Genomic DNA, 21,141 nt, shown 5'->3' with positions numbered 1-21,141 from the left:
AACCCCAGCTGGCTGTAAATAACGAGGAACCACGCGGGTTTATTGTTTGATTTAAAGGTGTTTCAGCAACAATTTGCAAAAGGAAAAACAGGAGAAAGGGGATTAAACAGAGGGAATGGCTACGGTAAAGGGCTCTCTCCTTTTTTCTGCTGTTTATATCCATTTTACAGGTATTTGTGTACACAAACACCTGTATTCTCACATATGTGTATACTGACACGTGGTGAGTGAAATACAACATAAACCACCTCTTCTGGGTGGTGATTTTTCATCGTTACTGAGTTTTGAATACATTATGTCGCCGTTTATGCAGTTTTCAAACCCCAAGGATGGATCTGGGCGTAGGAAGAGCAATGTTCCTCTATTAGTTTTCTTTCAAAACTGTAATGTATTTATATTGCTACAGTCTCAATGAAAGCCTCCCGGTGTCTGAGCAAGGAAGAGGATTTCTTGTTAAATTTGTCCGTGCACCAGCCTAGCGAGGAGTTTGTAGGATGGTCCTCTGATACCAAGGCAGCCTGTTATTTTTAAATCTAAAAACCTTGATAGTAGAGCTTAAAATCACTTTCTGTCTGTTATTCATACCTTATTTTTGGCAAATACAATTCCCTGGCAGTGGTATGTTGTTTTGTAGTAGCTGTTTGAGTTTGTGCCTTGTTATTTCAATGTTATTTTTGTTTAGAAGATACGGGTTACCTCTCTTTCACCCATTTTACAAACGGGAGCATAATTCCCGGTGCTGGCAGCTTGCGAAGCTCGAGGCAAAGGGGAGATACGCACAGCTGGTTTCATCCTCGCCTTTCCCTCCCTATCAGTGTTTATTCACCATGGCTGTGAGAGCACTGAGCTTCATTTTGGGCTGTAACCACCGCTATGCCCAACAGCAAACCTTCCCCGAGGCGGGGGGATAATCGGGAATAATTGTCACCCTGGCAATAACGTCAGCAGATGTCTCCAGGAAGCTGAGTTGGGAATTGAGGGATGGGGTGGATTTGCTCCTGAAAGACTTCAGTGTGTTGGCTCTCTCGGATTTGGACGGTCTCCTCCAGTAGCAGGTTAATTCTCTTTATGCTGTTGTGAGTTTGCTGTTAAGCCAATGACCGGAATTACTTTAACATGGGAAATGAATCTCAAATGGCAAAGATCCGTCCCGTTTGTGTGCGTTGGAGCGAGCCTTGCCCGATGATGGGAGATGATAACCTCGCTCCCTCGTGACTCTGCCGCAGCAGAGCTTCCCACTCCGACTTCTTCAGAGCAAGATGCGCCTTTCCACTTTATGCTTTGGGGCAGCTCTCTTCATAGCAAAATGTTACAATAGAGACTTGAGGCGTTGCCTCAGTGTTTATTAATTTTGGAAATACCTGCGTGCTTGAACGGCGTTTTACAACATGCAGTTTTTAATTCGGATTTGAAAAGGGACAGTTGAGTCAGGATCCAAACTAGGCCTTTTGGATAATCTTCCCCACATACTGGTACCTACCCCAGTGGATGTGGACTATGATTCGTGAGGCTACCACAGAATAAAAAAAATACAATACTTCCATTTAATTACTTTTCTGAAGATTTTTCTACCCTCGTGCTGTATGTTATGTGGGGTTTAGGTTGTTACGGATTTTGGTCTGTTCTTCTTTGTGTCTTCTCGGGTCTTTTGCTTCTCTGCTTCTCCTCCAGGCTCTTCTCACTGCTCTTGCTCAGTTTGCTGCTGGGGCTCACACTCTTCCCCATAATCCAGGGTGAAAGAAGAGCTGGGCTCTGATCTGGTTTTTTCACTCTGATACGACTAAAATGAGCTTCTTGAGCTCCTTCTCCACCTCGGAGAGCCAGAGCTGATGTGTGCTTTTCCCGGGAAGGGTGCTAGGGTGCTCCAGGCAGCTGACAGTCTGCACACTGGAGAAAATAAGGTGAAAAGCTGCCTGATGGCTCCAATTGTGCAGTTATGTTGAAATGCACTTTACTCTGGCTGTGCCCACAACAAAAGTGGTCTCTTTGTGCCTGGCAGTTTCTGTAAGAGGATGGCTGATGCTTTAGCAATCGTTTCCCCCTGTGAAATCTGATCGGAGCCTTCTGAGGCTTTTTTTTTTCCCTCCTCTATTTACACTACAGCAATTTCAAAACCCTTTTATTAAATCTAAAACCCACTGTTTGATAGTTCATATCTAAGCTATAATTACCCAATATGAAGATGCAAGCAGAAAATAATTTCCTAGGGAGGTTTACACAAAAGAGAATAACTCTGATTACATTTTTTTTCCCTGGTCCTTTGAGAAAATCTGTAAGAGGATGACTAAAGCGAAGAGTGATGATAGCGCGGCGCAGATACAAACCTGATGATGTTACCCCGATTCTGTTGAGGTTTCCGCTCCAGTGGCTTTCTTAAAGGAGCATTGTCAGGAAGAAAAATCACATTGCTGGAAATGGGTTGTGCAATCAATCACTGGGCACCGAGAAAGTGGGGGATCGGATGGATTCCCTTTTGAATTCAATCAAAACACTTCAAAGAAACAGGCATGTCTCTCGGCTGAGGTATTTAATCATATATTTGATGCCTGGCACCCTGGCACAGTTGCTTAATGAGACTAGACTTTTGTAATCCTAGAAAAGAGAGGCCAAAAGATAATTATGCAAGTTATAAACCCTTTTCGCTCTAGATACCAAGTTTTTGGATAATTTCATTTTCTTGGACTGGCCCTTGAGCAGATTGATTTACAGAAAATAATGGGCTTTTTTTCCACCACTAGAATGATATAAACTACTATTTTCTAACCGGTAGTCCCTGCATCCCTGCCGTGCCTGGGTTATTTGTGAGGGCTCTGTGAAAGGTGACAAAGCAGCACACATTTTGATATGAGCTGTATTGGCTACATATGAGGAACTTCTGAAGCTCCATATAGTGAAGGAGGTGGAAAATTGCAATGTAGGCAGCCAGAGGGACTTGATGAATGTGCTCAGCTTCTCCTGATGAGGCCAAATTTGGTGGCCTTTCCCCATGCAGAAACCTTCTGAGTGACCAGTTGCGGCAGCGTGTGTTCCCGGCTCTAATTAGTGTGAGATTGCCAACCGTTAGATGCCATATGGAGCCTCGCCATTTCCGATCATCCTTGTACTTGAGAAGATCAAGGCGTGCTGCCGGTCCCTCTTTCTGTTCTCCTGCCCCTCGTCACAGCCCCCGCGGCCGGATCCAGCCAGACATCGCTCCTCAGGCCCATGCAGTGACACACATCATCTGTGTGGGGGTTTTTTTTAGGCATTCTGTGGATAAGTATTAAATTTGGAAAAAAATAAAGGGATATCAGGACCAGCAATGATTAAATCGTCTCCTTTCAGAAAGCATAGAATGTTTTATTCCCTTTCTCTGGAATCAGAGTCCCAAATAGCCAGGGTATTTCCCTTCCAAAAAATGTGGGGACCCTTTGCACTGGGACAGCCCTTATCAGGGGGCTGGGGGAGAAAACCTAAAGGGAGATAAATGCACCAGAAGTAGGTGTCTCACTGCTTGCAGGGGAAGACAAATGCAGATTGAGATGGTTGTGGCTCTGGAGAGGTGTATAAGTAATTTGCATTACTTCTTTCTGCATCTGAGTAGAGCCTGGTAATAATTCTTTACTACCCCCAGCCTTTTCTTTTGGGATCAGACATGTTCCTGGGTCACATCTACTAATTTTCTCACAATGTCTATGCCCTTCCTCTCTTCTCAGTCCTCTGTGGGATCCACACCAGCTTTGGTTCAGGGTGTTTATGTTGGATTTCTTCAGAGAAGGAGTCAAACTGTTTATATTTTCTTTCTGGAATAGATTCTGGGAGTCTATCAGCTTTCTTCTATGAATCTTTGTGTTTTCTTTGTATTCAGATATAAGATCCACTATATCTATGAGTTAATCTAGACATCTTTTTTGAAAGACATCAGAATTGTTTGCCTTTCTTCAATTTGCTTGTCTTAGGGAAAAAGAATAGAAAAAAAGGAGGGTAATGTCTCCTTGACCAGGCTTGTTGCTATTTCCAAGTGAGTTTTAGAAGCGTAAAAGCTCCATGTGCTTTCCCAATTCCACATAGTTTTCCTGAGCTCAGCGTATCTCCAGGGGAAGCAAAAGTATTTTATCTCTGCAGATGTGAATGCTGTTTCCTTCTGTGTCTCGCCGTGTGCTTTGATTTCTTTGTCTTCTCTCCAGCCCAGCTCTTTCAGGTACCTCCGCTGGGTTTCTGCAGTCTCAGACCCAGAAGGCAGCCGGTGTCTGTTTTACCATTTTCTTTTACAGCTCGATTCTCTGCTCAGCGCTCTCTCTGACGTTCAGCATTTCTTCCTTCCCAACCCTGTTCTTGGCAGGCGTTTCCATCACGTGGGAGTGGAGTGTAACGTCCCTCTGGTCTTAAAAGTGTGAAAAAGCTCTTTCCTTCGGGAATTAAACAACTGATCTTCCATCCGCTCACTGGTGTACTCTTCTCTAAGCTTCGCCCAAAACATCCGTGTGGGATCTAACAAAATTTCAAGTCTTTCCCATCTCAGCTGGCAACGTACCCCAGCCAGGTAGTTTTTCTGCATATTTTGACCTTTAATGGTAACTCTCTGTTTCTTTTTAACCTCCCAGTAAGGTGTGCAGTGCAGATGGTTGGAGACCGAGTGGAGTATGTCTGAAGGGTCTTCTGATTAATCCCTAGTTAAGATAGTTTTCATTGTATATAATGATGCAGGTTTTTGTAATTTTAAGGTGTATTCGTAGCCACAAAATGGCAAAGTGTACTTTAGTTTTGACTGCAATAAAAACCTTTATGGTTAAATAGAGTTTGCAATGTCTACTTTTAAACCCACGATTACGGAAGAGCATGAAGTGCCAAGATGCGCGTCTGGTTCAGTATTTCCTATCGGATAGTGGCACCAGGAGACACTCACGGGAAGAGCACCTGAGTCCGGCCGCTTTCTGCTGGTCATTTCTACTATCCCCAAGTGCTGTGTTTCTCGGAAAAGAAAGTTCTGTCAAACCCAAGCACCTATAATAAATTACACAGGGAAGTCATTACAAATCTGTTAATGAATTAAGTAACCCCTCAATGGGCTCAAAACGGCAGCCCTCCAGACTCTTTACGGAATAGTGTTCTTTTAGGCAGCCTCTTAACTCTTCCCTTCATGGTTTCACTGTAAGAAGGACAAATGGAAAACATGAAGTCATCAGAAATCAATTAATCAGATCTGAGAACATGTACATTAAAAAGCCTTACTTACAGAGACCCAGATACGGCACAGTAAAGCAGAATTAGAGATCATTTGGATCCCTGATCTGTGCATTTCTGTAAGCTTAGCCTGTTTGGATTACTTTTTTGTTTGTACTGGGATTTTTCTATTTGTTTTTAGGGTAGTTGAACCTTCTTTATAAGGTATTTGACCTTAAATTGCTGGTGTGTACACTTAAATCTCAGCTCCATCTTAGTATAAACCTGGCTGGTTATTCTAGAACTTAAAAAAAGGAAAACCAACCAAACAAGAATGGCTTTACAATTTTTATTTTTTTTTCATCAGCAGAAGAAATTCTAGTTATTTTTAAGTGCTCTCAGCGATACTAGACTTGTTGTGAATTGTGGGGGAGCGCCTGGTCTGCTTGAGAGAAGTGTTAGCTACTAGCCGCAGGTGCAGTCCTCGTGTGATTAAAGCTCAGCATTTCTAAAAGATAACAACACTTTGCACCAATAAAATGGTCTCCTGATGTGATTCGGTCCTTCCAGCTGCAGAGTTTCTTCTTTCTCACGTCCGAGCGTGACCCGTGATGCCAGCTGGCAAAGGGGGCTATGGACCACTTTGAATAATGCCTTCTGCTGTGGGTTGCTGCATCTTCATGGGTGGTGGAGGTCCGTGTCGGGGCAGGAGAAGGTGGCCTGGTGCTGTCTTGTCCTCGCTGCTGTCCTGGCTCCTGCCATGGCCCTTGCCTTGCTTTGCTTCTGCACTTCTGTCATAATATTGACTTGCAAACAGATAGCTTTTTTTTTGCCAGTTGCTATGGTTACCTCTCAGCTACCAGCGTCTGAACTGTAGAAAGGAGTAACAAGCAATACATTTCAAGCCTTAATGAAATGCACAGCAGTGTGTTAAACTTTTAAACCCAACGTGAATATCACTAAGCAACATCCATTCGTGATTTGCCATAATTACTGCTGCAAGCTGCTTAGGATTGAAATGCCGGAGCACAAGTCTTTCTCCTCTGCTGCATCAAATACGTGTTTCTGCCAGTAGCTTCACAGTATCTCAGACCTGTGATGTTTCATAGTCCCTTCACCGTTTCAAAGAACTAAGTTTGACCTCTTTAAATTATTCACACCTTCAGACCAGCGACATCTCCAAAGTCTCCTTTTGTGTGTATCGCCCATTTCCTTCTCATTCACTCCCAGAAATTTTATTTTAAAGACCTTTTATTCTTCTGCCCTACTTCCAAAATGTGAATCCAACTCATTTCCCCCAAGCTGCTTCTTGCATGTTTGGAAGAACCAATTTCATCAGACCAGCATTAATTATAAAATGAATTAAAATGTGTGTGTAGCTGGTGCTTGGAGCTGTTTGCTCCCGTAACCGCACCAGAAGGAGCCGATGCCTCAAGTCTTTCGAGCTGGTGGTTTTCTGCTAAGAGGTCTTATTTAGTGTCTGTCTTGAACAACGTGTTTTATCGATCATTTTGAGAAGTAAAATGAAACTGGACACTGGTTGTATGTCCACTTTCCAGGCTTCAAGTCAAATGATTAATTGCACTGCCCGGTGCAATTGCAGTTCTTGAATGAGTTGTGCTTGCAGATGGGGTGGTTGAGAATATCTCTGTGCTGTGCCTGGTTTCTCTGCTGATCACTCCGATTCCCTGTATTCTGTTCATGTTTTACATGTAGCACCGGAGTTACCAATCCTAGAGAGGAAAAACTGGTTGATTTATCTGCTGTACGTTCGCAGAGACTACGATGAGTGTAAGGTAAGAACTGCTTTTGAGACTTTGCATTAGGAAATATATTACTAATGTTATGAAACGATAGTTTTCGTACCAGTTCATACCACCCTCTTTCCTGACTTCTTTTGGAAGAAGAGGACCAGGAGAAAATACAAGGAAAATAATTTTCATGTTCTCAAATTGTTGGCTACCTTCAGGATTCATGTGTGCAGTTTTCTGGAGCGCTCTGTGAGCTCAGAATGTCTTTGCGAGTGGAAAAATGGAAAGAATTGCAAACTTCTCTTGTTCCGAGTGGTGAATAGCATCTTCCAAACTGGTAATAATGCAATTCCATAGTGCAAGTCTCCCGATGGTGCTATAGAGACGCTATGAAAAACACCTCAGTTGAGTAAATCATTACTACCAAATCTAAAAAAAAAAGACGTTGGTTACCCTTGGACACAATTCTTCCATTTTACCCATGATAGGTTGCACTCTTTTATTTCTCCTGGGTTTGGTGGGTGGCTTGGAAGTGGTTGTTTGATTTAGGATTATAATGGTAAGTGGACTAAGGAAATAGCAAATCTATTAAATGGTGTGTTTTCCTGAGAAAACGAACACAAGCTATTGAAGATGATGTGCCAGTGGGCAGGAGGAGGAGAATAAGAGTTGCCTTTCTGTTTCTGTCACGTGCAAAAGAAGATCTGAAAAGACATTTTTCCTTCTGCAGCAGTAAGGTTGGTCAGGACTTGTCTCTCGCTGTTGGGAGAGCTCCTGGGGGGCGGTGCTTAGGAAAGTGGCAGGCCGGAGGAAATTCATTTAGCTCTTAATTAATGGAGCCGGAGGGTTGTATCATCATCAGAGCGATTTCCTCTCAGATCTTGGTTTAAATAGATATAAACAAAAGTTGGGCTAGAAATCTAAATAGAAAATTCTTTCCCTTTCCTGCTGCATTTTTTTGGTCTCCGATTGTGTACTTTTACTGTTGCTGTGATGTGATATAGAATCACAGGGTGCGGAAAAGATGTACCGCTCAGAAAAACAAAGAAAATAAGTAAATGGATTATGTAATGGCAACATTGACTTCACCACGTCTTCATCAGTCGTGGAAGCAAGCAAAATATGGGGAAAAAAAATGAGGGAAGACAGCTAATGCTCTTTTGCTTGGCAGGCTTTGCAGTAGCTGTCAAAGTAAAAGGCAGCAAAGTAGGGGGTTTGCAGTGAAGTTGGAAGAGTTTGGCACTAGACCATAGCAGGTTAAATGATCTTCCATCCTCTTGCCCAGATGTGATGGCTGTGGGCTCAGAGGCCTGGATTTGTCCCAAAGAAGATGGGAACCTCAGGAACTCCTCACTGAGGAGTGAGAGGCATGTCCAAAAGGCGATTCAGATCTTAGGGGGGCTGGTGTTACATGGGGTTATCCATCTAATCTGGATGCCCCGGGTGCTTGTCCTTCTACGTGATAAGCACAGACGTTCCCAAATATGCTATTTGGGGATAATATCTTCAAAAACGAGAGGTATTGACAGTATTCCCTTAAATTGCTATGAACTCCTTGATTTCAGTATAGATTGGTTATTCTTGAAGTCCATTAGTTTTCTTTTAAGACTCAGCTGTGATGCTATTAATTTTGGTCTGAATCTTGCTGGATCCTCTTCCCACTCAATGCTTTGAAAAGCCTCCTCTCTTAACAGGATTTTAAAAGCTCCTGTATTTTTCAATGATGTAAAAGGCCAAGAAAAAACTGTTGTCCAACACTAGCTGCCCAAAGTGAAGGCATTAAATTGATTTTAACCCTTACGGTGCCAGTCCTGTGTCTGTTTTGGTGTTGCCAAGCTTTTGATAAATTTTGCTGCTCGGGGGGAGTGGAGGGACAGACCCTGCTCAGCGCTGAGCATCACTCGGCTCTCGCTCTTGGCGTGCCAAGCTAATAAACTGTATTTTCTGCTTGCAATATCAATTCCAGCCCTGCCCCCTAACCGTTTTTTCACAACAGAAACCTTCCACTTCTGTTATGTGCAAGGAAGGAATTATTAAAATTACCAGATGCTTTTAATTAATTAAAATTGCTCTTGCTGGTTGGTCTCCTGCCAGTATGTCTAAATTCTTTCGGTGAGTTAAATAAACTTGGGAGGGAAAGCTGGGATTACAGATCATATTTCTCAGCTCAAGGCCTTTTGCCATGGGATTTTTTAGGGCTTATAGAATTAATCAGATCTCTCTAAAAGATAGCTCTCTATTGCCCTCTCTTGCTCTGAGAAACTGGGTTTATGTAGATGGAGCAATACAGAATATCTGTATTCAGGAGATGCTTGGTTATGTCTAAGTTAAGTGTTCTGTAATAATGTACTTTGTACAGAGTATAATATAGATATGTTAGCAGATACAGATCTGAGGGTAAGAGCAGCCTAGACTTGTTCTTCCTTTTTTTTCCTGTCTTTGGTTTTCTTTTTACGAGTGAGGCTTCTCAATAATAACCCTCCTTGCCTTCACCCCGCTTTCCCTGCTATATTTGAGGTTCAGTTTTCCTCCTTGTTTTCAGGTCCTTCATTTATATTCGTCTGGGAGGCAGGGGATGCTGGTACTGATCATACACTTGACAGAAGTGCCAGATGAGCACCAGGTTATCGTTACCCCACAAATCTTTTGTTCCTCCCTTGTCTCTTCTGCTTCCAAGTAAAGGAGGAGGCGCAGAGCAGAAATGATACTTCTGGTTCGTAGCCACATCCTCCCAAAGGTCACTCTTTTTGACCAGTTCTATAATTTCGGGTCATGTCTGACTATGGAATATGTCAGACATGCATATTCCAAGCACCCGCACCCCAAATAGTCGGCAAGAATTTACATTTTCATCAGATTTTTTTTCCCCTTCCTTTTCTCATGTACTCGTCATTTGTTCATTTGGCTTTCATTGACTCAGCTGCAGTTGCTCCAATTCAATTTATTTCTCTACAAAGGGCCTAGAGTAGATACCCTTATCAGCAGAGGATGCTTTCAGAGATGCCTTGTGGCGTTTTCCCCAGGTAATATCTAATTATCTTTGGTAATAGGAATGAACAGAGAAATACTAAAAGGGCTACAGTATTCCTGGCACAGTGCTCTTCACACACGGTGAGGAGCTTGCACTCTTCTGTGCACTCTTGTAGTTGTCCCAGCCGCAGTCCAGTGCCTTTATTGTATGTGGGGTTGTGGTTTCTGTAACTGAAACTCAATCTCTGTCATTAACTTTGTTAAAAGGATGACAATTTACCGCTCTCCCAGCATTTAAATATAGTATATTGCAGTAACTAGCCACAAATTCTGTGCTAATATTGACTTTGCCAAGCGCAAACTGTGATTAAACGAACATTGTAGTTGTCATGTCCTGTGTGATACTACCTTTGTATCACTTAAGTAGAACTGTGTCCATCAACACATGCGTGGTGTTTGAATTCAAGTAATTTTAGGGCATTCTGCAATAAGCACAGATACGGCACAACTATATGTAGCACATACAAAAAAATTCCCCAAGTCAAGGTTGCAGAAGCTATTTGGTCAGTCAGAAATCATTTTTCTTCCGCAGGGACTGCCTTTATTAAAATATTTGAAGGGTTTATATTCTTCTGAAAGGTGCCATGCTGCAGTTTAGGAATGGGGTAATAATAAACCAGCTTTTCGGTGAGGGAGTCTGTTTGGTGTGTACTCTCTGCACTTTCTCATTTCAGGCTGTCATCAAAGAGCAGCTCCAGGAGTCTCACGGGCTGTGTGAATATGCAGTCTACGTTCAAGGTGTGTCACAAGAGGCCTCCAAAAGCCTTCATTTTGCTCAAGCAAGTTACTTCTGATTTGACATACAGTGAGCAGTAAGAAGGGGAACAGATGATAGAAACATATAAAAGTCATATATTTAAAAAGTTGGGGTTTTTTCTCCTTGCTAGGTCTACTTTAGAAGTTTGGGATTTTCATATGGATGGGCAGATTCGCTTTTCTGTTTTCTCTGTATCAATGAGTTCCCCCAGTTCCTCCTCTTGACCCTCAATGTGTGGGTGCGTGCTTGGGTTGTGTGTTTGCTTGTATTCCAGCTGCATGTTTCCTGTTAGAGCTGCCTGCCTCAGGTGATCAGTGTCTTCCTCTTTGCTTTAAGCATGATCTTCCTCTTCTTGTGCTGCCCTCTGTCCCCTAAAAAAATGTGCCCAAAACTTGGTGTTGCAATTCAAAGTGCTGTGGTAGGGGACAGCAGAAATTTGTTGGCCAAGGAGATGCTACAGCCTGTAGAAGTTGGAGGTTGGGCAGGGGGGAAATCCAGACTGCATCTTAAGAAGTGATTTGCCAGGGTTTAAAGCTGCCTTTGTTCTAAAGAACAGGAATTTTTCCTGTTGTCATTCTGCCCTCAGACACAGCTTCTGCCTGAGGCTGCTGCAGAAGGGGGGAAATACCAAATAAGTGTTGTTTTAATATATCTGTGCTCCCCCTTCTTTCCCTGCTGTCAGAGAGGCACGTTTTTCCTGCAGATAATGGACTAATTTGCCTGCTATATGTTGTCTTGCAGCTTTGATATTTCGCTTGGAGGGGAAAATTCAAGAATCTCTTGAACTTTTTCAGACGTGTTCCATTCTGAACCCTCGAAGCGCTGACAACCTCAAGCAGGTGGCACGATCGCTGTGAGTGGTGTTTTATTGTTTCCCTTTGATGTGCCACCCAGGACCTTCCATGTTTTGTTTTTCTCCCAGGCATCAAGCAAAATCCTGGGCTGCTTAATTCCAAACATGCTTCCTCCTTATCAACACTTGAGTTGGCTTCCAGAAGCGTGGGCTACCCCTAAAAGCAGAATCTCTGTTATCTGCCTGGCTGCCATTGTATTTTCCTTTTCTATGTGCTTTGAGCAGAGAGGTAACACACTGATCTCTAGCTCCAGAGCTCAGGGTGCTGGCTGGAGCTGTGTAAAATTGCCCTACAGACCCCTTTCTGTCTCTGGATGCCCAGTTAGATCACCTCTCTTTTTCCTTTGAGACAAAGGCAGACTGCAGAGCCTGGGAATTCATTCCTTGCATCTCCAGTAATGTCAGGGAGCGCCTCAGCATCTCACAGGATTGATGTCCTTGGCCCTGAAAGGGAGCAGTGCTCAGGTTTTAATATCCCTGAGACTGTAAACTTCTCAGGGCTTCTCACGCAGGTCTCTGGAGAACCAGCAAATAGCGTCATTTCTCACTGGCAAAGGTGATAGTGGATGCACAGCAGGGTTTCGGAGCCAGAAAAAATAAAAATTGAAATGCTTTCACAGGTTTCTTTTGGGGAAACACAAGGCAGCCATTGAAGTGTACAATGAAGCAGCTAAACTCGATGAAAAGGACTGGGTAAGTGTTTCAGTGAGTTGCAGATTATTGCAATATGCAGATGTTTCTACAGTTTTATGAAGACGGCTGTGAACCTGTTCCAAGCAGAGGTGAGCTGCTGCTGCCCAGGAGCTGCAGGTTGGGATCACAGGAGCCAAGGCATCACTTCTGCCTGCAAAATCCCACACCTTGTCAGGGGGCACAGAGGATCGAGCAATGTGTTTGAGCTTTGCAAAGTGTTAGTGTTAACATAGCCGTATGTAGTATAAAGAGCTAAATTACATTAAGGAAAATATGGGAAGGAGCTCCCTGTTTGGAAACCCTCGGTTATCATTAGAACTCGCTTGAGTAATTGGGAATCTTTTTGTAATGCAAAACACCATTGAAAAAGATTACTCTGCAACTAGCTGGGAGGGTTACTGGTTACCTACCAAGCGTTACCCATTTTGGCAAAACAAAACGTAGGCCAACAGCTACAGGAGCAATAATTAATTAGCTCTTCTGTATAAGAAGACAAAAAGTGAAGGAAGAGCACTGGAAAGGGAAACGTGTGACAGTGGGTGAGAGGAGAGAGGAAATGGCTGTGCAGGCGAGTGTTTTGCTAGTGAAGTGTTGTTTCGAAGATAGACTTGCTACATGTGATCTCATTACCTCAGACATCAGGCACTCACTGACTTCAGCCGTACTTCTGCTGCTCAGGACATCTAAAATTCAGTCGTGATACAAGGATATGTTTGGTATTATTCAACTTATCCTGTGCCAGACAGCTCAGAAACCTTTTATACCGGGGGTCTTCTTTCAAGTCTGCATTCCCTTAGCTAGCCAGGCTACCTGCAGTATGTGCTTGGCATGCCTAAAACCCTAGTTACAGCCACAGCAAGCAGAATTCAGGGGGTATTTTGATTACCTGTTTCCCATACCGGGCTCAGCACTGGAAGTGGAGCCAGCCTGTACTCTTCCCTTGTGCTGTCTCATTCCGCGAGTTCAGTAACCAGGAGTTACCAATTCATTACTGCTCTCTACAGCTGGAGAGAGTGTGCAGAGGAAAATATCATTCTAAGAGGGTTAATGGGGAAATAAGAGAGTTTCCTCTTAAAGGTCAAGGCTGTGAACTGATGAAACAGTGAAATGCTCACCAGAATAGAAACGAGGGACTAGTGGACCTTGCTTTTCAGCTCCCAAGATGTGCCAGGGTGGGGACAGTGGCAAGTAGCTTAATCTGTTAAACTATTTCTGATGAATTAGAGGCGTGATTCTTCCCTACAGCGTCACCAGAGTGGTTAAGATCCCTAAGGGATCTTCCTACTCTGTTGCAAAATTGTTTAAGATGCCAGAGGGATATCAGCCCTTCTGGTGCTCAGCTTCCATTTTGGAAAATTAGGCACATCTTCAAATATTGTTCAGCTGGGTGCAGCGTTTTGCATATCCAGTGTCTTTTGTGTACAATCACACTTAAACTCAGTAGGTCCCTGAAGCAACTTGGATTTATAGGTTTACTTGATGTCCACAGCCAGAAGGGTGTGGGCAGGCACGGGGGTCTCTCCCATCCAGGTCAGTGACGACTGTTATCACCGGCAGATTATGCAGCACGTATCTCAGACCTCATGCTGATTTGATTTTGGGGATTGTGTTGTGTTTTTTACAGGAGATCAGCCACAACCTGGGTGTGTGCTACATGTACCTGAAACACTTCAACAAGGTAATGCAAATACTCATCTTATCTCTCTGACAAGTGGGAAACAGAGGTTGCCAGAAATTTCACTCTCTCTGGTAGTTTGAAGCGGGGTCATTTGCAGTGATAGGTATTAAAAATTTTTTTTGCTTCAGCCTTTGTTTCTGGGAGCAAAAGTTTGTGAGCTGTCTCTGCTTTCGTTTGCATGTTGAATTACGTGGAGTTGGCTGCAAGTTAGTGAGGTTGGAAAAGAGTGAAACTGAGGTGAGCCTTGTTGCTGGCCAGGAAGCTTTTTCCGAACTAGGATTTTTCAGAGACTGTTTCTGGTTTTAAAGGGAATGTTTGAGAAACCTCAAAGAGCTGCCTCAAACTAGACAGAAAACCAGCTGTGCTCCAACAAGAGCTGCTTCTGTTTCCAAGCCTTTTAAAACCAGAACCATAAAACACTGCTGGTTTTGTGAGGAGCAGCAATCCACAGAGCATGCCAGTTCCATCTTCTTGAAGAAAGAGAAGTGTAATGGTGAAGACCCAAACCCGTTTCCCCAGCGTACAGCTCAAACTGCTGCAGCTTGTGCAGAGAATTTCTGAAGGAAAACTCTGCTGCCCCTTGGGTCTGGCAGGATTCATCGGGAAGTTATGGGGTTGGTTTGCTGGAGGTGCAGCAGACACCTTCTTTCCTCCATGGGAAGGATTTATTTGCTCCTGTGTCTGAAGCTCCACCAAGCCTGGAGCAAAAGTCACAGAAGAGCATAGCTGCAGCGTGGGCAGCACTAACTCTTTATTAGCTTTCTAGCTAATAAAGAACTTCTTGGAAGCTCGAAATAGAGTTTTGTTCCCAGGTCTGAGCACGCCATACACAGCTCTTCCCTTAACCCTGCCCTACGTGCTTGTGGTGAGCTCTGAGCTGCCTCTGACCCTGTGGGGTTACTTTGTAAAGGAAAAACCAGCATTTTAGAAAACTTCTGTTCCCACTTTGGACCAACCGCTCCCTGCTGCTCTTTCTGGTGGAGTGCTGTGGCCCCTGCTGCCTTCCCTGTCCAAGGCATCGCTGTAAAGCAAGAAGCTCTGGAGTTCACACTTGGACTTCGTTGTCTGCGGTGATGCCTTCCAGACTGGAACCTGCTGACTTCTCAGCTTTTCCATAAGTCTGAGATGTACTGGTCACCCTGGGCAGCAATACTTCCATGGGGATGTCTGAAATATAACGAAGCCCTTGGGGGTGACTGTCTCTTCAGTAGTTACTGGTAACAGATATCTCATATTGTAGAGTTCCATTAGTGTGTCAGCATTTCTCTTTCTAATAGATCATGTGTTCAGAGACAGCAAACGTACTTTTCTGTCCTGCTGGCTGGGCCTGAGGAAGTAAGAGCTTCCGAGCTTCCAGATTTCTCCTGTTGGAGGGGATTGGTGTGTGCCTGACAAGAGCCGATTCACTCCTTTTGTCTACTTGGCAATCCACGCTCCTTGCTGGGATAAGCATTTTAGCAAAGAATAAACTGTAATGTACCTGTTAACCTGACAAATCTGGAGGTTCCCTCAAACCAAATTCAAATGCAGGAACAGGCCCGTGCTTTTCTCCTCCTTGGGAGGTCATTGCTTCTTCTCTTGGCTTGAAGCATGCCGCGTTGCCTTTCTCTGTCCCTAAAAGCACGTGGCTCCTGATGCAGAACTCGTTTCAACAATGAGCTGGGCTGGTTTTTGCTAGCAGGGTTCTCGTAGCTCAGGGCGTGTTAGCTGTTCCCTTTCGCTGGCTGCTGGGGATTGCTCTTGGGCTGTTGCTTCACTAAGGACTCTGTAATCGCTTACTTTATTTATTTTTATTTATTTTCTGTGGTTATGTGTTTAGGCACGAGACCAGCTAAACAATGCCCTGCAGCTCAACAGACATGATCTGACTTACATGATGCTGGGGAAAATTCACCTACTGGAAGGGGAGATGGATAAAGCCATTGAAGTCTATAAGAAAGCTGTAGAGTAAGAATATATCCCTTTTTCTATCTGCCCATGTCCCATCCTGTGCCAGGAGAAATTTGATTGGTGTCCCAGATCTGAATTGAGGACATGATTAAAAAGCTAATGGTAATTATAGTGTCTCTGTGCGAAGCTGGCGCTTTCAAGCTCTTCAGCTGTCTCTGCTCTCAGCTGTGGTCCTCCTCCTGCTGACAGCGTGTCAGGGAAGAAGGTAGCTGTTTGAAGGTCTGCCAAAAAAAAGTGGAAAAACAAATGGACAGAGATGCCTGGGAGCGAACCTATCCAAAACTGACTTCATCAATCCCAAGGGTTTATCTACCAAAAAAGATCTAACCCCGGGTGTCTCTCTAACCCTGATCGTCTGTCAAAAATCAGTTGCTGGGTTTCACATGCTGTTTTCACTTGCAGTGATTTATGTTTGAGAGGCTGTGAGCAGGCAGGCTGGAGATGGGTTGGTGCACAGTGAGTTTCTCCCACCCCGACACTGTTTCTCAGTATGATCTATCTTGTTTTCGGGCATTCCTGAGCATCGGATTTACCAGTGCTTTTAAAATGGAGTTTTGTAATGGAGGCAAACACTGAAGAAAAGCAGGAGCGTGCTGGAAGCCTCTGCAGGGTCTACATTTTGTACCAGTTCTTTTCAACTACATCCTTACACGTCTGCTTTTGGCTGCTATCTGGCAGCATATTGGGTTGGATTGACTTTTGGACTAATCTAGAATGTTTATTACGTAAATAATCCGTGCTAAGCATCTTACCAGGTTTATATTTCTTATCTCAGTGCCCCCCACCCTCCCTTCTGCCTCACTCCTGTTTTTTTTCTATATTTATTTTTTGTTCTCATCTGCCTATGACTTTTTGCCTGCTGTTACCAACCACAGGATAGCCTGTTGTTGCTCTGTGTTTATACACCACCAGGCACAGGCAGTTTTGTTCTGGTTGAGGTGTAAAGGTGCCAGTGTGAGTGTGCATATTAGATTTCTTAAGTCTTGATAGCAAGGAATTGAAAACTTACTTCCGTTAAGGTGAGTGAGGCCACAAATACAGTGTCTCTTTCTGCTTTTTTGTTGTTGTTTTCATCCTACTTAATGTCTTCAAAAGCTGCTGGGAATGGGGATGCTTTTAAAAGGGTTCACAACATTGCTGTGTGAACCTCATACTGGCAGTGAAGGACTGGGAGTTGCGTACGATACTTGAAAGCCCTTGGGATGTATTTTTTCAGGCTTTTTTGCACTCAGCGGAAGGGTGCGTATGGGCAGGAGTACGTGAGCAGGTAGTGCCTCTCTGAGCTCTCTGCTCTGTGAGCTGCAGCCTAGCACAAAGCCATGGTGAACAGCCCACAGCTGGTCTGTGAAACCAGGTTTGTAGTCTTTTTATGGGGTGAATTAGAAGTCTGACAACGACTGTGTGTAGGATCCATCAGGAATGCAGAGGATTGCCTGGCCTACATGACCCAAGAGGCTCGGGGTGGATTTACAGGGTGGTTTACGGGAGACGATGGAAAATCCCATTTTGTATTTCCAGGTCACTGATGCATACTCTCTTTGAAGCTTAGCAAAACCACGTCATCGTATTATGCATCCAGATCTATTTTATGGAGCTGTGTTGACTTCTCACTTATATCTAGAAGACATTTTAAAAGCTTAGGTGTGATATTGTTCAAAGGAAGTCTCCATGATGGCAATTGTTCTAATATTTGCATTTAATAATAACAGTTAATTTCCTGGAGTGATACCAGTATAATGTAGCATCATAATTCCTTGTTGTTTTTACCTTGTTCTGGAAGGGCTAATAAACAACACAGCACTCTGGCTTTTGTATTACAGGTTTTCTCCAGAAAACACAGACCTCCTTACAACACTGGGGTTACTTTACTTGCAGGTACTGAAGACTCTTAGCTATTACATGAACTTAATTATCTTCAAAAATGACTGAGCGTTTTTTTTTTTTATATAGAGTTAATTTCTATCCACCTTCCTATGACTCGCACATGTTTCTCTAAAGCCTGCATTTAACGTGACAGAGCTTGCTTTTCTCTATCTTCTTTTTTTCCTTTTGCTGCTAAAAGCAATTTGATTTCCTGGACCTGAGCCAAAGCAGGAATTCTGTTTGGCAGCTGCCCTAATTCTGTTATAAATCCTCCAAGTATAACAAAACATGACAAGTCATTACCTTGCTTTTGGAGCAGGAGTCTAGCAAGTTATTCGTCTACAAAAGCAGCCATGAAATTGTTAGTGTTAATGCACCATGGAAGAAAATCGGAGTCGATTTAAATAACAAAGGCATGCTTATCACTTGGGTCTGCAAAATGTATGGAAAGGACGGTCTGATTATTCCAAACGTAAGCTTCCCAAAGAAGTGAACAAGCAAAGAAGAATAGGTGGTGTTGCCTGGAAGGACTGATGAGCTAGAAAACTTGTACCAAGAGTGATTTGGAAAGATCCTTAGGCATTTCTCTAATCGTTTAGATGCTCAAGAATAAGATGTAGGTCTTGAGAAAAGTTGCCTTGCTCTAGAGATAAGGAAATTCAATAGGAGCCCTGGATGTGTTAATGGATAGGTGTAGATTTAGAAGGGAGTATGACATGGAAAGGGGGATCTGTAAGATAGAAGTAGTGCGAGTACAACATTTGCCCTGTAAATTTAGCCCCTGGGTCTCTGTGCTGAGTTTGTCGTGTCTCTTTGGATACATACTCACCTTCAGGAGTTCTAAAGATGCTTCTACAGCTTTCCCGCTTGCTGTTAATTACAGAAGGCACTGGACTCTGAAGCATCAGTGCTTCAGATGCTGGAGTGACAGATGGGCTTCTCATCCATTTTTGTGATGTCCAAAAAAGGACACCAGTATCCAGAATCTTACCCTCTTTGGACTGGTACAATTCTGGCATAACTCAGTTGAAAACAATAGGATTTAAGGGATTCTAAGCCATTATGTGCTTATATCTGGACACAGTCATGCCCACTAACGCTTGCAGCCTGTTAGAAGACAAGGGGAGACTTTTCCCCATGAGCAGAGTGCCCCGGGGAGTGAGGAAGTTGTGGTGAGGGAATGCAGGATGTGCAGAGTAGGGATTTGTAGCCTCTTTTCTGGATGAGAGGAAGAAGCAGAGAAGTATCAACCCAGAGCTCGTTCCCGTGTAGAAAAGTCAGAGCACAAACTACATGGAAAACTGTGGTTTGGTCAGAACAGTGAATCCAGCCCAGCAAAATAAATTTGTTTTGTACATTATCAAACAAGAACATGTTTGTGTAATGGGAAGACTGTAAAATTCACTTTTCTGAATGTTTGTCTTAACTGAACTAGAAATTCTAGTGCCCAAAAAGTGTGTACTCTTCTTCTTAAGCCCCCTTATTCCTGAATTTCTGATGCTTATTTACTTCTTTTCCCAGCTTGGGGATTACCAGAAGGCTTTTGAACACCTTGGAAATGCGCTAACTTACGACCCAGGCAACTACAAGGTATGATGAGGAGTGGAAACGAACCAGCTGAATGATGATGAGACACCTCTTAAAGCTAATTCCAGTATCAGAGCTTTGCCAAATGATATACACGTACTGTGAAAACACCTTTACACTTACAATTTTTACTTGTCACTGTGAAATATTACAAGGGACTGAACTAGTGTGGTTTAAATATAGTGTGTTGCAATTGCTTGCTTTTTTTTCCCCCGTGCATATTTCCATTAATTTGCAGTATCAGCCACTCGGTGTGAACTCGGTTGGCTTTTCTGCATATGTCTTGCTTGTGTATGTTTTACTCTCTGGTTAACTCGCACCAGAACTATTTCTATCCGTTCTTGTTGGTAAAAAGAAACTGTTAGTGCCTAGATCTTTGCAGAGGCTCAGACTCTAGGAAATACTACTATCACGGAATCACGGAATTGTCAGAGTTGGAAGAGAACTCTAGAGATCATCTAGTCCAACTCCCCTGCTAAAGCAGGGTTGCCCAGAGCACATCACTCAGGACTGCATCCAGGCGGGTCTTGAAGATCTCCAGAGAAGGGGACTCCACGACCTCCCCGGGCAGCCTGTTCCAGGGCTCTGCCACCCTCACCGGAAAGAAGTTCTTCCTCATGTTTGAATGGAACTTCCCATGTTCCAGCTTGTGCCCGTTGCCCCTCGTCCTCTCACTGGGAACCACTGAAAAGAGTCCGTCTCCATCCTCCCTCACCCCACCCTTTAGATACTTATAAGCATTGATAAGGTCACCCCAAAACATACTCTATAAACACTTGTCAGGTTGCAATATTTTGGAGACAGTTATGATGGAGATGGTGCAGGAAGAACCAGACTCGAGTCCCTTCTTTACCCTGTCTTCTGCTATGTGTTGGGAGATTCTGGAGTCCCTCTTGGCAGCCCCTAGAAGAAAACACCTGAAAAAGTTCAATGGTTGCTCTTGAGATGGCTTTAGTTTATTAATTTTGTCCTGTTGATCTTCTTGCTATATTTGGGGAACCGCATTTCCTCAGCTAGTCACTTGTCTTCTCTCAAAGGCTACCTTGGCGGCTGGCAGCATGATGCAGGCCCACGGAGATTTTGACGTTGCCCTCTCCAAATACAAGGTGGTAGCCAGCACTGTGCCTGAAAGCCCCCCGCTGTGGAACAACATCGGGATGTGCTTCTTCGGGAAGAAGAAATACGTAGCAGTAAGTATCTGGTTTCCCTTCTTTTTTCATACTTCATGCAAGAACAAGATTCCTCTTGTGGCAGAGACAGGTCTGTTCTGGGTGAGCTGCCTTACAGCACGCTTATTCCTGTTTTTGAAGGCTATCAGCTGCCTGAAGCGGGCAAACTATTTGGCTCCCTTTGACTGGAAGATCTTGTACAATCTGGGGTTAGTCCACCTCACCATGCAGCAGTACGCCTCCGCCTTCCACTTCCTCAGCGCTGCCATCAACTTCCAGCCCAAGATGGGAGAGCTGTACATGCTCCTGGCAGGTATGCAGCACCGCGATGTCCAGCTCAGGGGGTGCAACGTTAGAGACAGAAATTCTGAGCTGAATTAAACAAATATTGGATAAAAACTGCCTTAAGAAGCTGTTCCCCAGTAGGTCACCGACAAGTATAAAGTCTGACTAGTCTCTTCTCTCTCTGTGGTGAAGAGGAAGGTTAAACTGCAGTCAGATCCAAATTAAACATGAGAAAAGACTTTCTAGATGTAAGAGTCTGGGTTTGGGTTGCCTGAGGAGTGGGTGTGCATTTCCAGCACTGGACATTTTCGGGATCAAACAAGACAAATATTTGTTAGAAGTGACATTAGTGGCGTTAATCCTGGCAGGAGTCCAGCCGACCC

At 43.8% G+C, this 21,141-nt stretch overlaps 1 protein-coding gene across 1 annotated transcript in view; it reads left to right on the top strand.

Moving 5' to 3' along the window:
• The window catches only part of BBS4 (Bardet-Biedl syndrome 4), a 45,240-nt gene that overhangs the window by 15,883 nt on the left and 8,216 nt on the right, over window positions 1-21,141 (top strand). Inside the window, exons 3-12 of the mRNA XM_074156269.1 lie at window positions 6,859-6,938; window positions 10,598-10,661; window positions 11,422-11,533; window positions 12,154-12,226; window positions 13,851-13,904; window positions 15,724-15,851; window positions 17,675-17,729; window positions 19,239-19,307; window positions 20,342-20,494; window positions 20,615-20,786. Of these exons, the coding sequence (XP_074012370.1) occupies window positions 6,859-6,938; window positions 10,598-10,661; window positions 11,422-11,533; window positions 12,154-12,226; window positions 13,851-13,904; window positions 15,724-15,851; window positions 17,675-17,729; window positions 19,239-19,307; window positions 20,342-20,494; window positions 20,615-20,786 (960 nt within the window). The remainder of the gene's footprint in view (window positions 1-6,858; window positions 6,939-10,597; window positions 10,662-11,421; window positions 11,534-12,153; window positions 12,227-13,850; window positions 13,905-15,723; window positions 15,852-17,674; window positions 17,730-19,238; window positions 19,308-20,341; window positions 20,495-20,614; window positions 20,787-21,141) is intronic.

This window comes from Numenius arquata, chromosome 11, assembly GCF_964106895.1.
Source record: "Numenius arquata chromosome 11, bNumArq3.hap1.1, whole genome shotgun sequence".
In the NCBI taxonomy this organism is placed as follows: Eukaryota; Metazoa; Chordata; class Aves; order Charadriiformes; family Scolopacidae; genus Numenius; species Numenius arquata.
This window is presented reverse-complemented; position numbering and strand designations above follow the sequence as displayed.